This window comes from Apteryx rowi, unplaced genomic scaffold (genome assembly GCF_003343035.1).
Source record: "Apteryx rowi isolate R43461 unplaced genomic scaffold, aptRow1 scaffold_135, whole genome shotgun sequence".
In the NCBI taxonomy this organism is placed as follows: Eukaryota; Metazoa; Chordata; class Aves; order Apterygiformes; family Apterygidae; genus Apteryx; species Apteryx rowi.
In genome coordinates, this window is record NW_020447586.1 from 854984 (window position 1) to 880051 (window position 25068).

The window sequence follows — 25068 nt, forward strand, 5'->3', positions numbered from 1 at the left end:
CTATTCTTACCAGAATAACCTCACAGATCCTGGATTTTGGCTGGAATGGGCCCTGAGAAGTCATCTAGCACATCTTCACTTTAAAAGCCTGTCAGCTGTAAACCAGGTATTCCTGATATTTACCTCACCGACAGATAAGGCGTTCCAAAACATTTCAAATGACCGCTCCTGGTGACCATATGAGCATCCCTGATCTCCTGTTGGGCCCTTGTGACCGGCTGCCTGCTCCAGTCACAGTATCAGGTTCCTGGGTAGGTCCCTAACAAGCTATTGGAAATGTCCTGGCCAAAAGCCTGGGGCATGTTTTTTTAAAAGCTCTGAACAACATACATTTCACAGTCTCCTCAGCAACTTACCAATTTCTACACTTAGTGTCAGAAAGTGTTTCTTAATACCGAACTGCCTTGTTCCCTTCACCCTGAGAGCAGCCTATGGTTCAGCGTTGAGCCCGGACCACTGAGAGCTTTTTACCCTGAGATCCTTTCTGAGCTTCAGCCCTGCTGCTCATGAAACTGGGTGCTGATCCTCTGCCTTTGCAGGGCCAAGAGAGAATGAGGGGAGATCTGTGGGAAAATGAAATTCTTTTAAAGGGTCTTTGCCCTTAGTTTGGGGTTTCTTACTTCCGGTCTTTTGTAGAAATCTACTTTAAGTGCAGCTCAAAGCACCCAGGTTTGAAAGCTTTATCATTAGTAGAAAGAGGTAGGAGCTTTCAGAGGCAGCTTGCATACCTAGTTAGGCGGGTTGTATGTCAACAGTTGTAGGTCATGAAAATTGCCTTTTAGCATTTTCGGTTGCCTCTTCATGGATGAGTGCAGCTGTAGCTGAGCCCCTGTCTCTGTGCTCTGAGCTGTTCTGGAAGCAGTGTAACGGTGTTAGCCTTGTGGAAAAAAACAAGCTTTCATGCAGGTCAAATTAACTTAGGTACAGTGCTGAGTACCCAGAGTAACCTCAGTGGTTTGTGGTTACAGCTCGCTTTATGTGGCCTCCATGGAGAATGAACAACCTGGTTTGTTTGTACCTACTTTTGAAGAAATATCCTGAGATTTTCATCATTTTGAGCTTAAATCCTCCTCTTCAAAGTGTTGCTCCTTAGTTATTTTCCTTTTTGTATAGGCACAATTGACTCTTTCTTGTGTTTAGTTCTTTGCACATTTTTACTGAATTTCATCTCCCTGGTTCTTCAGTTTATCAAGACTATTTTGCATTCCACTTATCTGCTCCAAAGTCCCGGTAACTCCTCCATTGCTGTGGACAGAAATTTATTAGTATGTCTTTTGTTCCTTTAGCCAGAGAGTTAATTAAAATATTGAACTGACCTGGACACAAAACAGATGTCATTTATTTTTTAGGGCTTTTAGAAGGCACACTGGATAAAAACTTTCAGAGGGAGTAAGGTGGGACATACTTTTCTGCCTATAAACATGGTCCAATATATTGAGTTATATTATGCTTATTATTTGAAAAGAATAATAAGTACATTAAAATAATATTAAAAATCTAAATATTGCTGTTTTGGAAAATTCTGTGGGTTGAAACTTACTGGAGAGGAAAGTGAGTGGCAGTATTGTTCAGAAATGCTACCATCTTGTGGTGCTTGAGATGACTGAGTATAAGGATAGCACTGTTAAAGGCAACTCCTTACCAAAATAGTATATAATTATCCACAATGTCTATGTGCCTGCTAAGAGGAACTTTCAAAGTAGTTTTGTGAATCCTTAATGCTGCTGTAGTATTTCCATTCAGTAGATTAGATGTTTGTTTTTTAAATGAATTCCTTTTAAATACTTTACAGCAAGTTATTATAAACTATTAGTAAATAATCTATAATTTACTATTTACTGGCATATGAAAGATTTATTTATGAAACCAAATGCTATTGTGAGGGGTCATATGCAAAGTAGGTCTTTGCTGTGGAGAGCTTATAACTGATGTCCTCCTTTTAACATGAGTATATGAATATAATGACTTGATAACAACTTATGTCTTTTGTAATGCTTTGTAAAGACTTTATTCCCATTGATTTTATAGTTCCAATAAAGTGCTTTGATGTCACGTGACACCTCATATTTCTAAGTGCCACTCTCTTAGTATTAAGCATTATGCCAATATCTGTTTACATTATCATTTCATTACTGGAAGGATTTTCTTTCTTTCATTAGAGAGCATACATTAGCAATTCGTTTTACTAAAAATGTGTGCATTTGGGTTTATTGATTCTAATGTGTATAAAATGAAGATGTTTGAAATACTATAGCTAAATATAATTTATATTCAATATAAAATTATTATGCTGGTAATTTATTTCACTTGATTTACTGCACAATATACTGTATTGAATGCAGCATGCTATATTAAATGCAGCATTTATCATCTCAGTGCATTATTATATCTACAAAATTGTGCTATATTAGAAGCTTTTTCTATAGTTCACTAAATACGGGATCATGCCTACCTTACAAAAACTATTCTGTTGTCTGTAAATCTTGAAATATTTTTCTTGAGATTAGTAAATCAGATTAACAAGTTTAGAAATCTTTAAGAATAATGTAACATTTTACTATTCTTTTAAAAATCAGACTGCAAATAAGTAATAGTGCTTCGAGTATCTCTCTGTGAAGCATTTCTTTGATGTATTGTATGAATGTTCTCCAGTGATATTTTATGTTTACTGTCAGTTCTACTAAGATAAATATAAACTATATGTAAATCTTTTCCTGTTAGCATATACATAGATGAATAAGCTGTTGACTATTGATTGTGCGGCCATGGATGGAATTGTTATCTTGTGTTCTTCATTATTTTTACTTTTCTGAAGGGTGAATGTAGGGAAGGAACTGAATGTAGAGGAAGGAAAATAGTCAGGAAGGAAGGAAGAAATAATGGAAAGACAAGCAATGTTAAAGCACTATCTTTTGTGGCAGTAAAAGTCAGATAGATGACCAGAGATTTTTTTGAGCTTTTGGGATTTCTCTCAATATCATGTATTGCAAACTTAATTGTGTTTATTGGTATCAACAGTTCTACATGGATAGCCCACATAAAGCTTAATGATACATATATGCAGAAGGGTATATGTGTGTATTTATATATATTAGGTGTCAGGAAAAATACAAATATTCTGTTTACTCTAACCACTTCAGAGCTCTCTCAATACAGCATCGTGATCTGAAAATTTCTGACATTTTGGAAAAGAGATGTCAACTTATCAGATCAGCTCTAGGTGAGTCCTATTGTATCATATGTTAGAAGATCAGTGGGAGAAGTATTTGGAGGAACCAGTATATTCCAGAGGCATGAGTAAGTGATCCCGTCTTTTCTGGACGCTAGGATGCCCAGGAATTGAGAGCTGTCAGCAAGCCGAGTGAAGTTCATTGCTTCCCACTGCAGTCATAGGAGGTGTTTGGCGATTTACAGTCACACGTGAAATTCCAGCCCATTGGAGGTCCTTGGGCCCTCCTTGACCCCATATTGGGCTCAGTATTCTTCCCAGTCCGCAAACAGTGAATCCATACAAGTAAGGACTTCTGAGACTGTTTTGCTCAGGGAGCTCTGCTTATCTCCAAGCTCAGAAGCCTTGTGTGTCTCGTGGGAGATCTCAGGAGACCACACCTATATGCAGGACGCTGCCACTTTCTGTTTCTGTAAAACTTGTTTTAATTATCAGTTTCTAGGTTCCTGGCAGCCCATTCCCACTTGCTGTGCCGGGTCTTGTCCCACAGTGCTAACACTGTCCATCTCAGAGGTTGGAAAGGCAGAGGCACGATAATGGATCTAAAAGATACACTGCATAGTACTTTGTCTGCTGGGGAACAGGATGGATGATAGGCCTTTACGATCAGAGCCAGGTCTTTTTGTTGGTCAAATTGTTTTTTAGGTTAGATAATGAGCTTTTGTGGGGCAGGACCAGAGTCTCTGCTGTGCTTGTACAATAGCCAGCAATAGTGTTCTGGTCAGTTCCCATGTTTCAATGCATTATGGCAGTAGTAATAGTTAGCAGTGGTAGTACCTACTGAAACCTGGGAACAAATAAGCTTCATGTTATGTTCAGGAAAGGGCTAGGGAATAGCACCTTTAAAAAAATTCTAGATGTTCACTTTCAGCAAAAGCAGGAAGACAGGAAGTTGTAGCCTTTTCTGTTCTCCTTTCACGTGAACTCCGTTTCAGGAGTATGACAATCAGTAAGTAAAGGAAGAAGTCATGTGCCAGCGTGGATGAATCTTTGTGAATAGTTTAAACTATGTCAGTTCTGGTGGAAGTTGTGAAATATACCCATAATTAAGTACTATAACAGTATTTTAGCATTGTATGTTTATTTCCCATAAAAATCTGAAATTACATATAACATAAAGTGCTGCAATTAAATATACATACTATAATTAACAAACATTGAACAGAAGTCTACATGTACTGCTAGTGCAGTATTTGGCTTATGTTTTTGATTGCCTATTTTATATTTTATTAATGTCTATGACTATTCATCTAAAATTCTACTACAAATATTTGCATTCTAGAAGCAGAACCAGTATTAAGAGCTAAACAAGGAGTCAGATATTCAGCTACAAGTGGCTTAGACAAAAATAGTAATTTGAATCACTGAGAAATGTAAGATACAAATTTGTATGTACGAGCAGTGGAAGTAATTTGAACAGTTACAGTGCAGCTTAAACAATATGTGTAAAGATTGTGGCTCTGTCTTATTATGATGAAACAAACTGTCACAATGGGAATAATTTGATTATTTTATGGTTTTATGACAAATACGGTATATTGACTTCTGTTGAAGTAAGTGCAGGAGTATATTTAAAATTTATTCTCTGTGTTGTAGGACATTTTTTATATCTATGCTTTATAAACGTATTTCACCAGAAACCACCTTCTTGTATATCTCCCTTGTCAAAGGAATATAGGAACATGCAGGTTCATGCAAGAAATACAGAGGTTCAGATATAATTTCTGGATTAAATCCCTCATTCACCAGATGCATTTTCTGATGCTTGAAAGTTGCAGTAATTTGCATAACATCCTAAAAAAGAAATAATTCAAGTTAAGTCCAGTATTCCATTTCTGCCTATATCAGTGAAAAAAATAATGCAATTACTGAAGAAAATGGATTGTACAGTTTTGCTATAGAATGGCTTGAGTTAGAAAGAATGATCTGATTCACAGATGCAGTGGAACCTAAATCTAAAGGCAGCTTTTGTTTCATACTCTGTATCAGAGCCATATTCAAGTTCACAACATTCTGTTTTAAAATAAGCATTTTTTTAAACTTTCATTAATGCAGCTGATCACAAAATCTGTAGTTTATGGAACATTTGGTGGTGGTCTGCAAAGAGCTGGCTGATTTTATGGTACTGGCTCTTCTCTGGTTTCCAGCTGCTAAATTTCATTTAAGACATTAAATACAAATATATTAAATACCTTCCTGTGTTATTTTTCTGTGTAAGCAGTTGCTGCAGTTGTTATACAGAAGTTCTACAACTGCTAATTCATGAACAAGTTGGTCTGCACACGATAGTCAGTGTACAAGAGTGGAAGCGGTATATAAAATAATCTCTTAAATGTGGCTCATATTACAGGAAAAGTTAAAGAAGCCTCATTCTTAAACATTGTTTTTACTTGTACGTTGTTTTCAATGTAGCCAAAATTTTCTTTCACTCTTCAAACTGAAACAGGCAACTTTTCAGTTCCTGTTTGTTTTTTCTCTTGATCTGTAATATAATTAGTTTCCTCTTCCCCCTGCCACTCTATATGCACAAGTCTCAGATCATTTAGTCTTTGGCTTCTAAGCTGAGACTGCTAATAAGTTTGCCAGTTAATTCAGTCTTTTTGGCAGCGCTTACGATAGGAACCACACTTAGACCACCAAGTCATTTCACACAACCACTGAATAGCTGCCAGACGGTAATATGACTCAGTCGTTACCAACTGGGCTTTCTTCAAATTGAATAGCCAACATCATCTTTTCTTGGTAATTATTAAAAAAGTTGCAATGCTTAAGATGAAAAGTTTAATAAAAACAGGTATTAATTATTTTCAAATGGGTATTATGAATAGAGATTGCTGAGATTTTCTATTGAAATGATCCCCTTATGCTATTTGTATAAAGTCGGAATTTTATACAGAGAAATACTGTTGGGGTGGGGGGAACAGAACAAAAATGCAAAACTAATAACTCCCAGGATGCTCTCAGAAACCTCTTCGTAATTTCTTCCTCCAGGTAGAAAGTGAAGTTAGCAAAAGTCTGGGAAAAATCTGCTACCCCCGAGTCCCCTCATTCTCTGCATGGTGGTCTCTGGGCCTCTGCTTTGTTTTTAGAGTCACTCAGAGAGTTTGAGAAGAACAGCTCACTCGCTCGGTTGCTCCATTTTTCACAAAATTGACCATGGCTGCAAGCCAAATTAGAAAGAGCCTGCGTATGGACAGTTGAAAAATGTTCGGGGCAGGTTTTATCTGAAATCCAATTTTGCATGAGAATTTCATGTTTTTATTTGTCACTCTTGATTAGGATTACCTATTCCTCAAAATTTTTTTTTCCAGAAAAGGAACTTCATTTTCTGACCAGCTCCACTCAGAAAATTTTCATTCTTTTTTTTAGAAATTTTATATTATCCTTCATTAGGATGCTTTTTAAAGTAATAAAATGTTGTTTATCTTTTTGATTTTATTATAAAATTGATTTTATCTCTTTTAATAAGATTTTATGGATATTTAGATATCTGTGAATTATTACTGGCAATGTCTTACTTTTCAACAACAGCATCAAAGATGATTTAGCTAGTTAGCTTCCTTCAATTAGCTAAAAAAAAATTTTCTCAGAGAACATAGAAATTCAACCAAGTTTAAATAGTTCCACGTATATAGGCAGTGGAGCTCCTCATAGCTTTTTTCCTGTACCTGATAGAACCATAAAGACAAATCTGTTCCAAAGTTTTTTCCCAGGAGAGGGCACTGCTGTCCTTAGGCACCATAGATGGTATTTGAAGATACTTTTACTTAGTACAGTAACTTCTGTTAGTTAAAAAATAGCCTTTCTCAATTCTTAAAACTCTTTCAATACTCATACTTCCCTCTAAATATATACGTTATCTCTTCAAATAAATATATAACAATAATATTCACTTTCTCCTCTTTCTGTTTTATATCAGCTCACTCTTTGTTATATTCCCATGCTGTTCTCAGTCCAACTTGTGCCCTTCAGACACAACATCTATATTAAGGAAGAGACAGAATTGCCGAACACCTCTTAGCATAGCCTGGCAGCAGAAAGCTGTCTGCTGCCAACTTTCAGAAGATATAACATAGGGCCCTTTCCTGCTCTTTGCAGTTCATAACTCTCTTGTCCTGTTGCACAAGTTCATACTGTGGGGACCATGCAAAGGATACAGTCCTTGCACTTTTAAAGTGCACTGGGAAAAAGAATTCTATCCCAGGTCTGCTTTTATACCCTAGAGCATATGGGCCAGTTCTGGTTCCTTGATTATGAGATCCTCACTGTAAAGTATTTATCTTGTTATTTATTGTAAAGTACTAGCTATTTCTTTGATGTTGTGTCAGTAATAATGAATAATAATCACTTCAAGATCAAATGTGTTAGGAAAAGGTTTTAAATGGATTGAGTCATCTTTTCATAGGTGGACACTGTTATGTGTAATATCGCTCGTCTGTCCCTGCTCTGTCTTCCACTGGCTAGAACAAGCTACTTAAAGGTAATCAGTTTTAAAGGAAAATATGACTTTGCTAAGTTATTAAGTGCATCTAGGATTATTAGGTACAAATGGATTCGTAAAGCAAAATATATTTTTAATTCATCAAATAATTACTTCAGAATAATTTTTTTCTGAATGTTAGATTAATATTACTTTTGCATTTAACTTCTTGAAACTGTTTGTAAGTTACTTTCTAGTAACAAATTCTCAGGTCAGACAAAAGATAAATACAAACAGGAAACATCTGATTTGTCTTACCATGATTCTCACAAAGCGTGGTTGGGCATAACTTGGAAGGAAGTCCACAACATGCTTGTAAAGTCTTTCTCCATCAAAGGGTTGGTCAGGTTTAAGCACAATAGCTGCCATCCCTATTCTTCCTTCATAATCTAAAAAAGCATTGAAAATAGTATCACAAATATGAGTTATCTACATGAAAGAGGTATCTTCTATCACTTTGAGAGGGATTTAGTATTGATCAGAGCAAGGATTTTGAGCCTGTGTATCTGCCCTACCCTCTCAGACATCATTCAGTAGAAGATACAAAATATTTTATTTTGGAAGATTTAAAGTTACTTTCAGAGTTTTTACTCAATTAAAAAATGTCAGCAACCTCTTTTTGTTAGGAATTCTGTAGAGCTGCAGTTGGCTGCTGAGTTTCCTTCCTGCCTTGCTTAATCATTCCATTGGTAACATAGTGGCTACTGAAATCAGAGTGACCACTAGCCAATGAAAAGCTGGAAGCACTTCCACAAAGACTAGAGCAAAAGGTAGACATGTGAGTACGCTCTCTGGTATATACCAAGTCTAATGGCTACTGTACATTGTATAAGCAGTGCTGAGTAATTGGCTGCTGCTCTACTCCATGGACAGATTAGTGACAAATATAGTGCCAAGGGCCTCCTAGTAAATTACAAGCAGTAAATTATGTTGTACCTGAAAACAGAGATAAAAGCCTATTATGAAAGATGTAACAAGCACAGTTGCTACTTTTGCTTTTTTCACACACAAGTAAAAATTCCAAATGGACAAAACATTTAAACTAGAAAAAGTGAGCTGCCAGGAAAAAAATCTGTCCAGAAGGAAATAGCAGCTTTGAGGTGTGACCAAGGCACAGAAAGGATAAAATGTGGGCGTTCCCTTTTCATGGAAATTAACTTGGAATTGTTTAATTGGTGATGTGTAATAAATTTGGCAATTTTTGAGACTCAAGTTGATTCAGAAATACAAAACATTATCATGTTGCTATATTAATACTCAAAGCAGTTTAAGTTAGCCAAGGATGAATGTGATTTTTAAGGTCTAGGGGTTTTGTTTTGATGGTGCATGTTATTCTCTACCCTGAGATTCCAGATAGCTGCAGCCACTGAGGAGAGCTTGTCATCAGCAATCGTTGATGAGAATGGGATATGCTGTCCAAGTGAGATTACAATTTTATTTGTGCCACTTGAAGCAAGATGCCATCTCTCCCAAATGAACACAATGGAATACCATTTCCTAGCCACCTGCTGGTCAACCATTCAGATTTCAGCCTTCTTTTTATTCAGTTTTCATATATCCTGTTTCTTTTTGAATCCACTGGATTTCCCTTCTCTCAGTGCTAAGTAATAGCTTGTATCTTGCTAGCTGCTTCTTCAAGTGACTGTTTTCTTTTAATGTTAGACTTTGTTTGTCTTCACCCATAGGAAGCACAGAACAGCTATTCAATGCCAAAAGAAGTTTGTTGTCCTCAAACTGTTCATGCAGGAGATGCATCTTCCAAGTTCTTTTCCACCTCACCTTGTAACTCAGTTGCCTATAGTTTTTCAGCTTGGTATTGTACATTTATAGAGCCCCATATGCCATTGGGAGCATTCCAGTTGTGAAAAAATAGGTGTCTTCTAGGACACAAGATGGTGACAGGTGTTTTCACACATGTCATGTTTTAGTATGCTCCCTGTTTTAGCATTTTTCAGATGAAAGGCTCTGCTCTAACAGATGTCTTCTGTAGTTTATAATTTTGTACTTCTCACATCTGTGTTACGAGTTCTGTTTCATCCAAGTGTTTCTGTTATTCATTATAAACTTTCAGCATATCATCTTTATTAAATACACCATTTTTTTGAAACAGAAATTTCAAAGCACTGTAAGAAAGCATGAATTTCCTGGTTAACTCCACTGATTTCCATACATATAAATGTGCACTTGTGTATAAGAACAGAAAAAATAGAGTAGGAAAATTAATTATTACTTTCATTTAATGTTCACAAACTATAAGGAGATTCTTACTTTTTACGCTTACGCCATAAACATTAACTTCTTGAATAAAATCCATCATCCCAATGATCTCAGAGACTTCTATAGTGGCAACATTTTCTCCTTTCCATCTGTTGAAAATATTTTTTTAAATAACATAAATATTAGCTAACAATTTTTTATTCTATACATGGCTATATGTGATGGAGAGTGCTATTGTTAATGTGGACTACTGTTAACTGAAAAGCATAGACAGATGAAACCAGTTCTGTTTTAGTGCCCTCTCTTTTGAAATCCCAGCTTTAAAAGAAAAGACAGTGCCATTTGACTCAAATTTTTAAAATTGTCCACCATGACTGTTCTTTGGGTCTGAACGTGTGTACCTTGGATGAGATCCTTAATGGTTCTGTTAAAACCAAACAGGTGATAATCAAGTTCAAGTCTGAGCTTTGCTATCCAGTCCTGTATATGTGTGATTTCCTTCAAGAAAAATTGATTTCCTTCCTCTCACTGGATTAACTGTTAAGTCTGTATCTCACCTGAAAGTGTCTCCCACCCGGTCACTGAAGTAAAGGAAGCCATTCTGGTCCATCACCAGGAGATCTCCTGTGTCAAAATACACATCTCCTTTCACAAACACGTTACGCAGGAGTTTCTTCTCTGAGATTTCTTTATTTCCAGCATATCCAGAAAATGGGGTTTCCTGTGTCACCTGGACAACCAGAAGGCCAGGTTCACCTGCAGGCCATGAAAGGAGGAGGGAAAAGCTGTATTTACAATGAACTATTTAGAGCATAAAGTATCATATTGAAAATCTTTTGGAAAACCACATCGTTCTACTCGTCTTATTGCTACGTTTCCATAACTATTTCCTGAGCAGCAGAAAGAGGTGAGTGGAAGAGGGAACATAATATTGCTTCCTTCTCTCCTGAAAAGCTAGACCTTAGGGAAAAGCTTTGGTGGCCTGGAGCCTGCCAATCCACTTATTATGAATGAAATCTCCATAAGACTTTTCCACCATTTGTCCTTCTCTGGTTGCACTTGAATGGATTGTATGTTATCCCAAAAGTCTCACATGGAGTGCAGGATTGCCTGTTTCTGCCTCTTGGGCTCTTCCAGAAGATTTCAGCTTCAGTGTCTGAAGCCTGTTCCCCTGATAGTGGTTGTCCTTCATTCTGGAGTATAGGGAAAACAGAACTAAAATATGTTTTTTGGGTTTTTTTCCAACAATCCCTCCAGATTCTTGGAAGAGTCTTTCCACTCCTACACTACATTATTCATAGCCTGCCCAATGTTCTTTTCTCACCCTGAAAGAGCATTTGCCCAAGGAAAGGAGAACTATTTTGTCATCTGAAAAGGATGCTGGTAGTCAAACAACGCGCATGGGGGCAAAACACAGTTTCTGATTTCTTGTGCTTTATATTTTTCTGAAAGACAGACTTGTTACTGCTCTCAGCACAGTGTCGTTGTGGGGAACACGTGCTGGAGGCCATGATGGGAAGTTCGATGGTGTGCCTGTTCCTCAGAACATCCTGGAGTCCCCAGAGGCTCCAGGATTTTCTTTCTGGGCAGCACTCATTACAGCTGACTGTACAATTCCCATTTATATTAAGGGCAAAAATCCTACTGATTTCACTGGAATTGGCTCAGAACTCCCCTTGTAAATACATTTTTATTGTTCTGTGTCTATGGTAGGTACTGGCTTATTTCCCAGTCTACTTCTGAGGTTAAAAGACATTTCCAGCTTCCAAAGATTTTTATTATTTTTCCTTCCAAGAGTTGTATGGAGATGTTTTTCAAACAAATAGTTTTCTTCATAGCTGCATAGCTGTCTCTTATATGAAATCTCCTTGTTGTTTTGAACTCTAGATGTGGAAAGTGGAATGAAAGCTCGTATTACAGTTCAAAGGAGCTCACACCACTGCAAATAAGATGCATGCTTTATAACAAAAGAATAAAACCATCTAAAAACGTTGAATTTAAAAAAAAGGGATTGTCCAGCATTCCAGCCATTTTTACGTGATGATCCTTTGTTCCAGTTTGGGAATTTACAGTCATTGCTGTCACACTTTGCATCAAGTGATGGCTTCAGAGTTATTTAAAAAATACATGTAAAAATAAAAAAAACTTGCACAGCTTTTTTAGTTGTGTCATGAAACAATTTCATTATGAGAGCAAGAAATTTTGTCCAGTTTTTAATGTAACTGTACTGAAGAAGCTAGCCTTTTTTCAAGAAAAAAGTCACTTTTGCTCAGTTTAGATATTATCAGAAAATAATGCATTATCAGAAATAATTAATAATCATTATTACTTTGGTTACCAATACTACTATGCTTCATTGAGTTCTGATATTAGTATTGCAAATATTATTTAGCTCAGCTGTTCAGGCTCCTTTTTTGCCTTCTGGAACTATCTTGATGATAGTTAAATCTACATTACCAAAGCTAGTGATGTTAAAGATTTTTTCCCAGAACTGTTAACTTTGTCATATGTGGATGCATGCACTCATGTACACACACACACACACACACACACACACACACACACACACAGATTTAAGGTAACTTTAATAAGCAGCATTGCTATGTCTCATGTGAGAGCAAGTTCTCTGGGTTTTTATCAAATATGACACTCTCAGCTGTGAAGACATGCTATTTTCAGTGTGAGAGCTTCAGCTCTTTGATTCAGTGTGTCCTATTTTAAGTAGGATTTGGAGATTCTATGCAACTCTAGCTACTAAATAGTTAAAACTGCTTCAGTCGGTAAATGTACAAATCTGAAAAATATCCTCCAGATTTTGTAAAGGCACTTTTCTATTTCTTGGAACTTTTAATTTAGAGATTATAAAGCATCTGTAAACATCTGGTCTCAAAATGCAGTATCAACTAGGAGTTACTTGCCCATTTTATTTGGAAAAAACAGAAACACTAGGATGCTTTATTTATTCAGGAACATGAACGTGTAAGTTTTTGCAGATGGGAGCAAAATCATGCTGAGCCCTGAGTATAAATTATATTCTTACATTATTGTATTTTTTTATATTATTTGTATCTGTTGATACAGACCTGTTGATCTCTATCTCTTGATGTTTTTGCTGTATAATTTTCAGCTTCTAATTATATGTCAAGAAGCACACTACTCTGTGTTGCACACAGAGCAGAGAGTTAATCTCTACCCTAAAAATATCTGCATGTAAATAGTGTTACCTGTCAATTAATAGATAACTGATAATTTTCCTTACCTATGGGTGCTTTCTTACACCATCCATGTTCATCCTTCATAAGTTCCTGTTTCCAGACATCATATTTCAACAATTCAAAAGAATGTAGGAACTAAATAAAAGAACACATATAAATACTTAAAAACTGCACAGTCTTACTCAGTTTCCAGCTGGTCTGATTAAAATTACTTTAAATTAACAAATAATCCCCTATTAACTTTGGAAGATTTGGAACAGCCTGAAATATGCTGACACTATTACTGAGAAGAAATCAGATGTTTGTCAGAAGATATTTGTGTCCTAGTAAGCAACATTGGATATACAGATGAAATTATTGTCTCCTTTCTTGATGAAGAGAAAAAACAAAATCCACTGTTTTAGAGTACGTTCTGGTTCACATTATTTATGTAAAATAAAATGGGACAGTGCTTTTGATCACATTATTGATTTTGCTTAAAAACTACCATTCTCTTCTAAGTAATGGTGTAACATTACTGGAATGCAAATCAAGAAGATTCTCTGAAAAAAATCCAAATTAAATTTACAGACCTCTCAAAAATTACTTCAGTCAGATCGAAGTGGAAACATACAGCACAATGGTTTGATTTAGACTTTCCTGCCTTCATCCCCTGTCCACATAGTTAAGATTGTTAAAAGATCAAAAGCATTGCAGAGTTGTTATTATGGCCATGGGAAGGCATTTTCAGCATCTCAGATTAAAAGCAGAAATCATTTGGAAATCATTAATCTGGTTTTGATATTAACTGATCTGAATCTTTAGTATCATTTGAACAGTATTTTATAGTAGTTTAATTTTCATGATTAAGAAAGAGTCCGTACAAATAGGAAAAACATTTGAGACTGTCAAGGCATTTTTATGAGTGGAAGATGTGTATCTCGAACAAGAATTTCAACAATACTCATGTATCTGAAGTTTATACTTCAGCTATTTTGAGATTTGTACTTATCTTTCTTAAGTGATGAGTTTTTGAGAGTTTGGTTCTTGTGCTTGTCTTATTTCAGAGAAGGTGTGATGCCAGTTTTAATGTATCAAGAGGCAATCAAACAGTAAATTTGTGTAAGAGTTTGCTCTAGAATGTGTATCTCCTGATTCATACCAAAAGTCAAATCAAAACTAATTTCTGCCTCATCACTTAATATATGTGAGTTGTTAGGATGATAAATAAACCTCAGTGAAAATCATCTTTAATTGATCCTATGCATGGGCACTTCTGTACAGTGGGGTTATTTTTTATATGTTCTGAGGAAAAATCTCTGTTATGTGAGTGCTGTAGTTTTAACTTCTGTGGACTTCTGTATACTTACTCTAGCTTTACAATATATGAACAGAGAATAGAGTCAATGTCAAAGGGAGTAAAAATAAGGTTTTGGTTTCCATGAAAAGCAGTTTCTTTTAGATAAACCCTGTACATTTTCTTTGTCTTTATAAGTTCTTATGTATTTATTTGTTTGACCTGCTTTTTTGGAGGGGAATACGGGGTTGGTTGGTTGACTTGATTACACTTACCTTTGAGAACATGCCAGCACGGCCCACAGCTCCTATTTTATTTGTATAATTTAAGAAAAAAGAGTTTCCTTCTGTGGATCCATAGAATTCAAATATTTTAATTGGGCCAAACCTCATCAGGAATTCTTTCCAGATAACAGGTCTTATGCCATTTCCTAGAGCCAGGCGCACTTGGTGAACTCTGTCCCCTTCTTTCTGTGAACAGCCAAAAATAAATATTCTGCTACTGAGATAAAGGGTCTAAATATGTAGAATTGATCTAAAATTTCCTAATAGAAGAGTTTTCCTTTAGAAAATGCATCTTGACAAACACGCTCACAGGAAGGTATTGGTTTTATAAAAATCAACCAGAAAATTATCAGAATTCTTGTTTGTCTAAGGTTGAAAGATATTCATAAAATGTGAACAGTTTTTCTTTATTCCTATAGATCTCCTTTGCATTTTCACTTACAAATTCCATCAAACATTTCTTTTACAAAGTTCAAAGGAACCATTTTATGTTGGAAATGTAAATAAATATGCTGTAAATAGTGCCATGGCCCACAGAATGGAAATTCCTTTCCAAACCAATTCCATAAGTAACATACTGTCTTAGAAAACACTTATGAAAGCTTATAGTCAGCTGTACATGTGAGGAAGTCCAAATTCAGCAAAGCTCCTATCAGACCTATAGTCAAAATGTGGTTGTTACCATGTCATTGTTACCCGTCAGCTATGTCACTATTATGATGTGCTACTCAGATGCTTACGTAAGCAAATAGTTTCGGCACTGGGCCAGACTGCTCAGCACCTTTCACATTTAAGCTCCAGGTAAGAAGTGGAGTCAAGAGTCTGACTATGGAAAAACCACCACTTTTTCAGAGAGGTAGGTAGGACTGATTGATTAAGTTGCCTCCATGACTGAAAAACAGAAAGTAAAAAACAAATTTTTTCAGGTCCGGAAAAGTGGTTTCTTCAAGCCAAATCAGTGCATTTTGTTTCCCTTCTGGTGTGATTTTGAATTTTGAAAATTGTGTAATACAGTTGATTTCTAAATAAAATAAAAGTGGTTTCTAAATGGAAAGTTGAAAGAGTTTACCTAAGAATCATGTGAAAATATTTAATAGAATCAGTATTCTAACTTTTTCACATTTAAAAAATATTTGGATGAAATGGTTTTGTGAGCTCACTCTGACAGCATCAGAGTATATTCTGTTTTGTTTGTTATAGCTCCTATGGAGTACCATATTTCACAGTTATTAGTTCTGATAGGTACAAGAATGCCGGTTAACCTTCCTATAGATATGTGCTAGTCACAGAGAGGTTTCTGGAGTCTATGTCAAGAAACCCAGGAGTGCTTCCCCATTCCCAAATCCATGTTCTTAACCAATTTCATGCTCTGTGAAAGGAAGCAGGGCCTGATACCCTGGATGTGAGCTGGAGCTTACTCCAACAGTCCCTCATCTAGGTAGCCCTGATCTGGGCAGCACCAGGACTGGGCTGTGCTCTGGCATCCCACAGCAGAGGAGGCTAGGTGAAATGTGCCTGCCAGGTTTATTAGCCTGCACAGGCTTGTCTCATTGTGAAAGAATCTGCATGACACACTATAGATCTTATACATCATGCATCAGTATAATGTTTAATCCTCTTGATAGGACTCTGCCTTTACACTGATCCACTTCTGCTGGCATCCTCAACACTCTGAACTCAACTAGGCCAGCTTTCTGTTTTCCCCTCTTCTTACTGGTTGCCAGTTAAAAATCAATATCCTCTCTGTTAAATTCCAGTCATTGAGCCAAGTAAAGAAAGTTCTTCCTGTCTTTTCCTGCAGGAGACCTTTACACAACTAGTTTGGCCTAGCTAATTATTCCTTTGTTGTTTGATCCATGTACTGACAAAATGTTTGTGCAGGCTGGAGTTCTGGCCAACAGCTTTCCTGGCTTGGTCACAGTCTGATGACGCCTTTTTTCTCTTTGACCCCTCTCCTACATCCGGACCACACAATAGTAAGGCTCTGTTCAGATGAGCTATTGGACTCAGTTGTGCCTTTTTGCTAGTCCTTGCTCCAATCTCTGACCAATGCAGATGGACAGCATTTGAACCTTGTACTTGTACATGATGCTTTCTGTGGTAGGCAGGAATCCTTCTTGTCACCTCCCTTCAGTAACTTCCAAACTCCCAAGTACAATACTAGGAGAATTAACCCATCTTAGTAATTTTCCATCATTATCTAGAAACAAGTATTGCAAGTCTAATAAATGTTTTCAGGCTTACATATTTGCTTTTCTGTTGCTGCTATGCTCAGTGACATGTTACTTTTGTCCTAAATCGGATCAAGATTTATCTCCATGTCTTTCAGTACTGTTATCCCAGGGGCAACCATGACTTTTTACCACACTAGTAGTGGCATGCCTTTATAAAGGTGGGTTTATCATCATATATGTGGCAGTGAAGCAAAAGGTGCTGTTGGAGCAAAGTAAATGTATCCTTTTCAGAAAAACTAAACAACTCATTCAACAATTTCAAAGCCATACAAAGATTATTTATCAGATATTAAATATTGGATAGAGTAACCTTCTCTTAATAAGTAACTAATTTGGAACACTGCAGTGCACTGATTGGTTAATCATTTAATCTGTTTCTTACTTGCATTTTATCAAGTTTAATAAAACTTCTACTGCTTATACCTTTTCCTTACTGACCTGCCTTCCATTATCATTTTCACTCAGATGAAAAGCCAGACAAGCTTGGCTTTACGGAAGGACTAAAGATAGTATGTGAGCGTAACTGTCCAGTCCTGCCAGGTTTATACTGTGTAGCTTCATTATATTTGCAAGCAACACAAGACCCCATATTTGCATACTCTGGAAAAAAATGTCAAGTATAAAAAGGTCTATACCACCAAGAAATAGGTAATTCCATATAATTTAAAATATTTGCTATGTTTTAAAGCTGCAGTTATAACAAGAACTTACACTGGGCTGGTTACAAAGGTAACGACAAAGTTCCCCTATATACAAAAACACTGTTACATTATATTTTCTGCAGTCATTCCAAAACTGGCTTGCGGAAAATTTCTTCTTCAAAACACAAGTTGCTCCTAGGTGAAGAAAACAAACAAGGAAATTAAAAATAACTATTAAAATCTATTCTATCTTCTACCACTATTGTTAACAAAAAAGTCAACATTCTCTTTATTCAGCTAATGCAGCAAGGTGTTTTTGTTAAATGGGCCTAGCACAATGCAGTGTTTCTTCTTGGATTTCTGACTAGAATCTAAAAACTTACAGTATGAAAAGGAGTAGGAATTAATTGTATTGTGTGAATCTGATTTCCACTCATACCAGTTTGTTACTCAAATTTGTAATGACACTTTTCAGCTTAAAATATTTTTGCTTCAGTGTCCTCCTGTTTCATATTTAAATTGAAATATTAGGAGGCATCCTACCCCATTCTTTCTTTTCTGTGTAAATCTGCAGAAGAAATCTTATGGCCATATTTTGTTCTTGATTATATGCTATATAGATCATTAGGTCTGTAGTTAAGCATGTTTCAGTTAGGAGAAGCTGTTGTAACCTTTTAGTGGTCTCCAATTCTCAGGAATAGTTCAAAGCCTTTATGTTTCTTTCAAGATTGTTACCAGTGTAAGTCTGGGAAAAAAAAGAGAGCTTGAGGTGGGGGAGAAGGGAGCTGGCAGTTTTCTGAATTTGTGTAAGAAGTGGTAGAAGGAAAACTGGCTCAGAGCCTCTGTTATTTCTGTCTCTATACCCATTTTCACATTTCTTGTCAACTCTTCACCTTCAACTTTTTGCTTCTGTTGCCCTGATGTTCCTTTCCTTCAGTGCTTTCTATTCCAAAAGCTATCCCATCCTAGACTCCCTCATGTCTCCTATACCATCCCTTTTCCACAGTTTTCTCTAAGTGCTGTTAACCAAGCATTCCCTATTTTCCCTCCTTCTGTCCTTTCCAAAATACCTTTTTGCCTGGGTCCTACACAAAGGCATGAAGCTTCCCAGTTCCTCCCTAGTTCCTAGTTACTTATGATTTGGAGTTAGAATCATGCCCTCATTCAAATACTGTGTCTGGGGGGATAGTTAGGTGCAAAATCAGTATTTGTCTCTTATTTTAAGAGACATAATTTATTCAATTTACTTGTCATAGAAGTAACAATTGAACAAAACTTTACACAGGAACATTATGCATAAACTGTGAATGAAAACTGTTTTCATGTAAGACTGAAACTAAAAAGACCTAGTCTTTAATAAAAATTAACCAGAGAACTCTAAAAAAACACACAAAGTTTAGGGTGTATACCTAAAAAAAAGTATGGATCTGCTTCATATTTTGAGATTTTGCCTTTTATAACATTGTCAAGATCTCTGTTTTTTCACTGTTTGCCAGTTGAGGAAGTGGCAGACGTAGAAGAAAGTTTCAGGAAAAGGTTTATTAATATTTAGATAAATAGCAAATGCTTACTATGGATGGGTACACAAACATTTATGATAAGATTTCAGAAAGCAAATATTCATTAAAATATATTCATACTATAATAAACACCACTTAAATAGATCAAAGATTAAGATACTGAATTTCATATTAGAAGTTAGTAGGAATGCATAGTTGAGGAAAAAAATACACAATATTTTAAGGAAAGATTTCCTTACCACATCCTTCCTTTTTTTATGTGATTGTCACAATTTTACATCCAAGAAAGCTGATGACTATGAGCCACTTGCCTTTTTGCATATTCTATTTCCACAAATTTAATTCTTCATTTGTTACTTACAAAACATAATGACAAGAGTTATTCACCAAATAATAAAATGATACAGCGTTGACAGTTATATGTGTACTGGGATGTCAATAGGATGGGAGAGATGTATTCAAGACATCTCTATATTGTATTGCTTGTCTATATTGTATTTCTTGTCTTGTCTGTATTGTATTTCCTGTTAATCTTTTGAATACAGAGTGAAGTACATCTTCATTTGTGTTTTTACTCACATGGAAGACTTAGTAAAAAGTATATAACGAGCACCATGCAATTTTAGATCAAATCATCCTTTCTCTCTCCCTCTTTCTCTCTACCCTTCTCTTGCCTGCCTTCACAACTCCCTTAATGATTTATAAGAAACAAAACCATCTGAGGTCATCACAAGTCAGTGAAATTTCACCAGATGGTAAATATTACCTAATTCAATGCATCCACCGATACCAAGAAGAGAAGCACTGATGTGGTACAAAGGAAGAGTGAGATACATAATATCCTGCGAAACTGCCCCACACTGCATAAAGGCTAAGGAGGCAGATAGGGCTCTTAGATGAGTAATGATAGCAGCTTTTGGGAAACCTGTCAAAGTGAGAAGAGGAAATAATTATAAATGTGCTGTTTGCATCCACAATTTTGCTGCTGTCTAGAACTGTTTGTTCTATTATCCCTTCTTGTGAGTCTGTATCTGTCCCATACTTCAGTCTTTAGATAAAGAATATGTCTCCTTAGTCTATCAGCTTCTTTGGTCTGTTTGCCTTGAAGGCTATTTGATCATGTCTCCTTCTCTCTCTGGGAAGGAAAATCCCTATACATCACAAGCAGATGCAGATCCCTTGTGCATGCTGTGTTCTCTCACCACAAAGCAAGAACTGAAAAGGCTGTGAAGATTGTGCTGCTCAGCTGCTATTTGCTATAGGAATAGCTTTTACGAAGTTGTTTGGCTTGGCTGGAGGAGGAATTCCCCTTTCCTTCCCAATGAAGTAGTGTGAAGCTTTTTTACTCGGGCCAATCACTGAGCAAAAGTTTTGCCCCAAGGCCCAAGCACTTGTGCTGATCATAGCTCTTTTTAGTATAGATCTGTGAAATTCTGACATAATGAAATCTGAGCAGCTGCTAGAGACTGACTTTACTGGCCTTATATTTAAGGAATTAAATTCAGCCATGGAATATCTATGCAAAAGTTCTCTAACTGGATTTATGCCCTTGTTATGTCAAGGCAAAAATGTCTTTTAAGTAAATGAATTCTTGTGTAGTTTACTGTCTTGAGTTAAAAATTTAACTTCTGTCTTTCTGTGTCTTGGTGCCAAGTTTATGCCACATGAATTTTAAGGTAGTTCCAGTAGTATGTTCTTAGCACACATCCTCACCTGTACTTCCCGATGTGAAGATATACATAGCTGTGTTTCTTTGGTTTGTCACAGATCTAAGGTGAGATGGAACAGGGTCATCAGGGACCTTGTCTAGTTTGTCCAGTATAGTATCAACATGCTGGAAAGGAGAACTGGTGCTCATCAGCCAGATAGTAACATTATTGTCCTTGAGATGAAAAATAAAATCCTTCTCTATCGATCCTAAACAATCTGCCAAGTTAAAGAAATATGTACTTAGTATTAAAACAATGTCAATTACAGCCCTGATTACCTGCGCTGGAGTTAGTGCCCTCCCACTGCCTACAGTGAACCTACCACTCCACACACATCAAGGTAACCCCACCTGTGAGATCCCATGGACAGTGAAAAAGATAACAGTGAAGGTTAATCTCCCTATCTTTCTCATGCGGTTTTAACTGTAACAGGTAAAACTCACTGATCTTATCACTTGGTGATACTAAAATATTGGATTTGATTTAATTTAATTTTATGTTATAGCATTCTTATGTTTTAAAGCATGGTAAACATACCAACTAATGATCCTTCATGGGTTTGTATATGTGAATTATGGAAGTTGTGCCACTCAGGAGTGCCACTCTTTCCCAAAGATGGGAAAAGAAGAGTAGAAAGGCTAAATAAATTGTCCAATATTACTTAACATATAAGTAACAGGGTCAGAAAGATAGCTCAATTCACTGTACTCTTTGCTCTAAGCAATGTTACCTCAGGACAACTAATTTTAAGTGGTGTGAAAGTGGTTGTAAATTTGTATGTGCAAGCTGTCAGTTAAAAAAAAATCACTTATAAAGGAAATGTGAGTCTTCTTGGAGTCAGTGGGCTTGTATCTACATAGGCCAGTAAATAGAAATGCAAATGAAATGCTAAAATTTCTCACCAGGTTGTTCCCTTCCTGATGTATGATTGTTTCTGCTGGTACATTGTCCAGTACTTTGAGAGTTTCAGTTTGAAGCCTTTTATTATGCTGATTAATTCCACATATTTCTGGTATTTATACTGTTTAAATTTAAACAAACCTATCACTTTCCCCTCTCTTATAGCCAAAATATGTGTATACATATATGAAGTGCTTGAAACTTTGAACTGCTCTGGTTTTCTATTTAAAAGAAAAAGCATAAAGCAGTAGGAAGTCAGTAGTAAATCAAACATGACACAAGACTTACCTTCTGCTATCACCAGTGCTTTTGCTGCACATTTATTAATACAGTGCAGGAGAGACCGGGAGTGGACGTTGAAGTTGAGGAAAGACACCACGCAGCCCAGCTTGGCCAGTCCAAACCACACGTGGATGAAGTCTGGCTCGTTGCCCATCATCAGCGCCACCGTGTCGCCCTTTTTCAGAGCCCCATGGTGGAGGAAGACCTGGGCTACCCTGTTACTTCTCTTGTCTACATCTTGGTAGGTGTATACCTTCCCTTCGTAGATTATGAATGGCTTGTGGGGAGCCTTTTCCACTCTCTGCATGAAAAGATCAGTTATTGAGAGAATTCCATTGCTTGCCCTTTTCTTTATTATCGCTTTTAACCTCTTCCGTCTCAAGCAATAGAGCAGATCCTCCCAGAAATATGGGAAAAATATCTTCAGAGAGACATATAGCACCAGTGCTCCTCCAGCAAGTGTTGAAAGCCACGTGTATAGCATGCTGGGAGGGAAATAATAGATTGGATGTAAAATACAATGCATTTATATAATTGGTAACAAGTTTTAAGAAGACAGAGACTGAAAGACAAAAATCTCATTGCAGTTCCACCAGTTATCTTGAGAACTTTTTAGAATGACATATTGGAGTTTACCAAAAGTACAAAGGCCCAGAACAGTGAAAAAAGAAAAAATGGAGTAAAGAAGATTGCACAATTGACAAGGGCAGAAGAGTTCATTCAGACTAAAAAAAATATTTTAAAATGTGGCCAATGTGACAGTAAAATGAGTAAGATATTGACAATTAAATACAAGATGGAAATTAAGAAGCTTAAAAAGTCTTTGAAGAGCAAACAACAGAAGATATAAACACAGGAAAAAAATTGTACACAATTTTTTAACCTGAAGTCAGGATTCTATCTAGACTGTTTATTGTACCAGGGCAAATCCTAAAAAAGAAGGAAACAAACAGTTAAATAATGTAATATCATATGTATATTATATGTATGTTATGAAAGTATAGTGTATGGTATATTAAGTATGCTGTGTCTGCAAGATACATGAAATATCTTCTTTTAGTACATAACTCCTAAATATATATATATCACTATATCTTCTCCTTTACTATCTTCTCTTTTACTGCCTTTGTTTTTGGTCCAGGTAGAATTTGAGGCCATCATCTAACCCTCCACAGATAGTAGGTTTGAATAGTCTGCTGAACATCCACAAACTTCAGACAATATACTGTGACCCTTCTGCATTTTCTAAAGCAGCCAATTTTCACCTTAGAATTTTCTGAAATTTATAGTAAATGGTAATTAATAGCTGTTTTATTTTTTATTTTTATTATTTACCATAATACCCAGAAGCTTAAAACAAAATCATGAACCTATTGCTACAGAAGCACATACTAAGATTTGAAGGAGTATCTCTAGAGCAAAGCAGTTACTAACTTCATTAAAATATTTCAATCATCAATTGCCATATTTTCAAATAGTATTTAGAAGGAGACTCCTAAAGATTGTGCAAGATACTTACAATTTGAAATGTGTAGCATTCACCAGTGTCCTTTTTGAGCTTTCAGCCATGATTACTACAAATATTTAAAACATTTTTATATGTCAGTGTAGGATACAGAACACTTCAGCAGTCTGTGAGGCTTTTCTAAATAATGTGGCCTCCACTCTGTAGTTTAGAAATATTTTCCTGAGAAGCTTTACTTAAGGGTAAGTTTCTCAAGCTAGTTTACATTTTTAACAATATTTAAAGAATATACAACCTCATAGATTTTTTGCAGCAAACAGGATCTTGTATATACTGTAAAGCCACTGTAATGTTGTAGGAGTAAAAGAACGCCTTAAAAATGAAAACATTGTGTGTGTAAATTAATTGCATACAAAGATATAAAACAAGTTAAAGTATGTCATGCATGACATTTTGAAGTTCTAACAAAAATTAAAAACAAAAAAGCTTGTTTCTGAACTCTCTAATTTGTAAGTGACAATTTTAGTTAACCTTAAGTTTCCCAATTATTCTTCTTTATTGTGGGATTTGTCAGGTTACATATCAGGCTAAAATATTTCTTTAATATATAAAAAAATTAGATTAGCTCAAAATTAATCTTACAGTAGATATGCCCTTAAAATACCATGCCATTCACTTGTATGGTTCCCATATTAACCTTTTGGCTTTTTCCGAATATTTGTTACTTACTTTTCTGGCCAAGTGAACTCGCGGAAGACCTCATACTGTTCATGGCTATTGAATTCTCCTTGACTGTGACTTGTAAACAGTTACTAATTTCTCTTTGCTACTCTGTACAAGTGTGCAAGATTCACTATAGCTCTAAACAGTAGATTTAGCCCCAGGGCATGTGTAAATGGCAGAGTTTATAAACTGATCCAATAAACACATTGACATAATTTCGGAAGAAAATAAATAAAAGGGATGATGGAGCAAGACTAGAATCAGCTTTAATTGTCTTTGAGGCAAGATCAGAAGTAAACTCAGTAAATAATAGACCTGCTGTAACATTCTTATGTGACTTTTATGCCCAAATATAGCTATGGTGTATAAGTGAGAATTAGTAGTATAATAAAACAGACAAAGACTAGACCAGACTGCATGAAACAACTTTTGGTCTCCAAAGTTCTTTCAGAATTAATTTAGGTTCACCCTTTTCACAGTTGGGTGTGCTTGGAAAGGCCCTCCATCTGTCCTCATGAATTTGTTCAAGCAAAATACTGTTTATGGGACAGAGAACTGAAATCTAAGTTAAACAGAAGAAATGAAAGGGGAAACGTCAAATATATAGATGGAGAAGAAAGCAGTGAATATTAGGAAAGAGTATGCCTCTTTCTGAGTGAGACTACAGTCATACAATCAGCTGCAGTCTAGAAGCCACAGTGCCATGATCTGCCCCATGCCTGTAAGGACATGCCTGATGCCTGCTTTTTGTTGCAATATCTTGGCACAACTGCATATCTGGCTTTTGATTACTGGCCTGCTGGATTCCCCAAAACATTCAGAAAATGTATGTCAGCTACATTCAGAAATGTAGCTATCTAATCCACAGTCCAACAGAAGGAGCAGCTCAGGAC

At 36.1% G+C, this 25068-nt stretch overlaps 1 protein-coding gene across 1 annotated transcript; it reads right to left on the reverse strand.

The window, feature by feature from the left end:
- Positions 1-4846: 4846 nt before the first annotated feature.
- Positions 4847-22471, reverse strand: LOC112961627 (long-chain fatty acid transport protein 6-like). Its single transcript, XM_026056972.1, has 10 exons — positions 21994-22471; positions 20810-21022; positions 19863-20021; positions 17647-17771; positions 14693-14887; positions 13186-13276; positions 10484-10682; positions 9978-10075; positions 7968-8098; positions 4847-5023 (listed from the first exon to the last, which is right to left on the reverse strand). The coding sequence occupies exons 1-10, from the start codon at positions 22469-22471 to the stop codon at positions 4847-4849; spliced, it is 1866 nt and encodes a 621-aa protein (XP_025912757.1).
- Positions 22472-25068: the final 2597 nt, after the last annotated feature.

Excerpts from the sequence above, each read along its gene's own strand:
- LOC112961627 (XM_026056972.1), bottom strand. The coding sequence starts at position 22,471 with ATGCTATACACGTGGCTTTCAACACTTGCTGGAGGAGCACTGGTGCTA. Across the intron at positions 17,772-19,862 it reads CGGTGGATGCATTGAATTAG|GAGCAACTTGTGTTTTGAAG; the intron begins GTAATATTTACC and ends TTCTTCACCTAG. Across the intron at positions 13,277-14,692 it reads GTGCTGGCATGTTCTCAAAG|TTCCTACATTCTTTTGAATT; the intron begins GTAAGTGTAATC and ends TCTTTTATTTAG.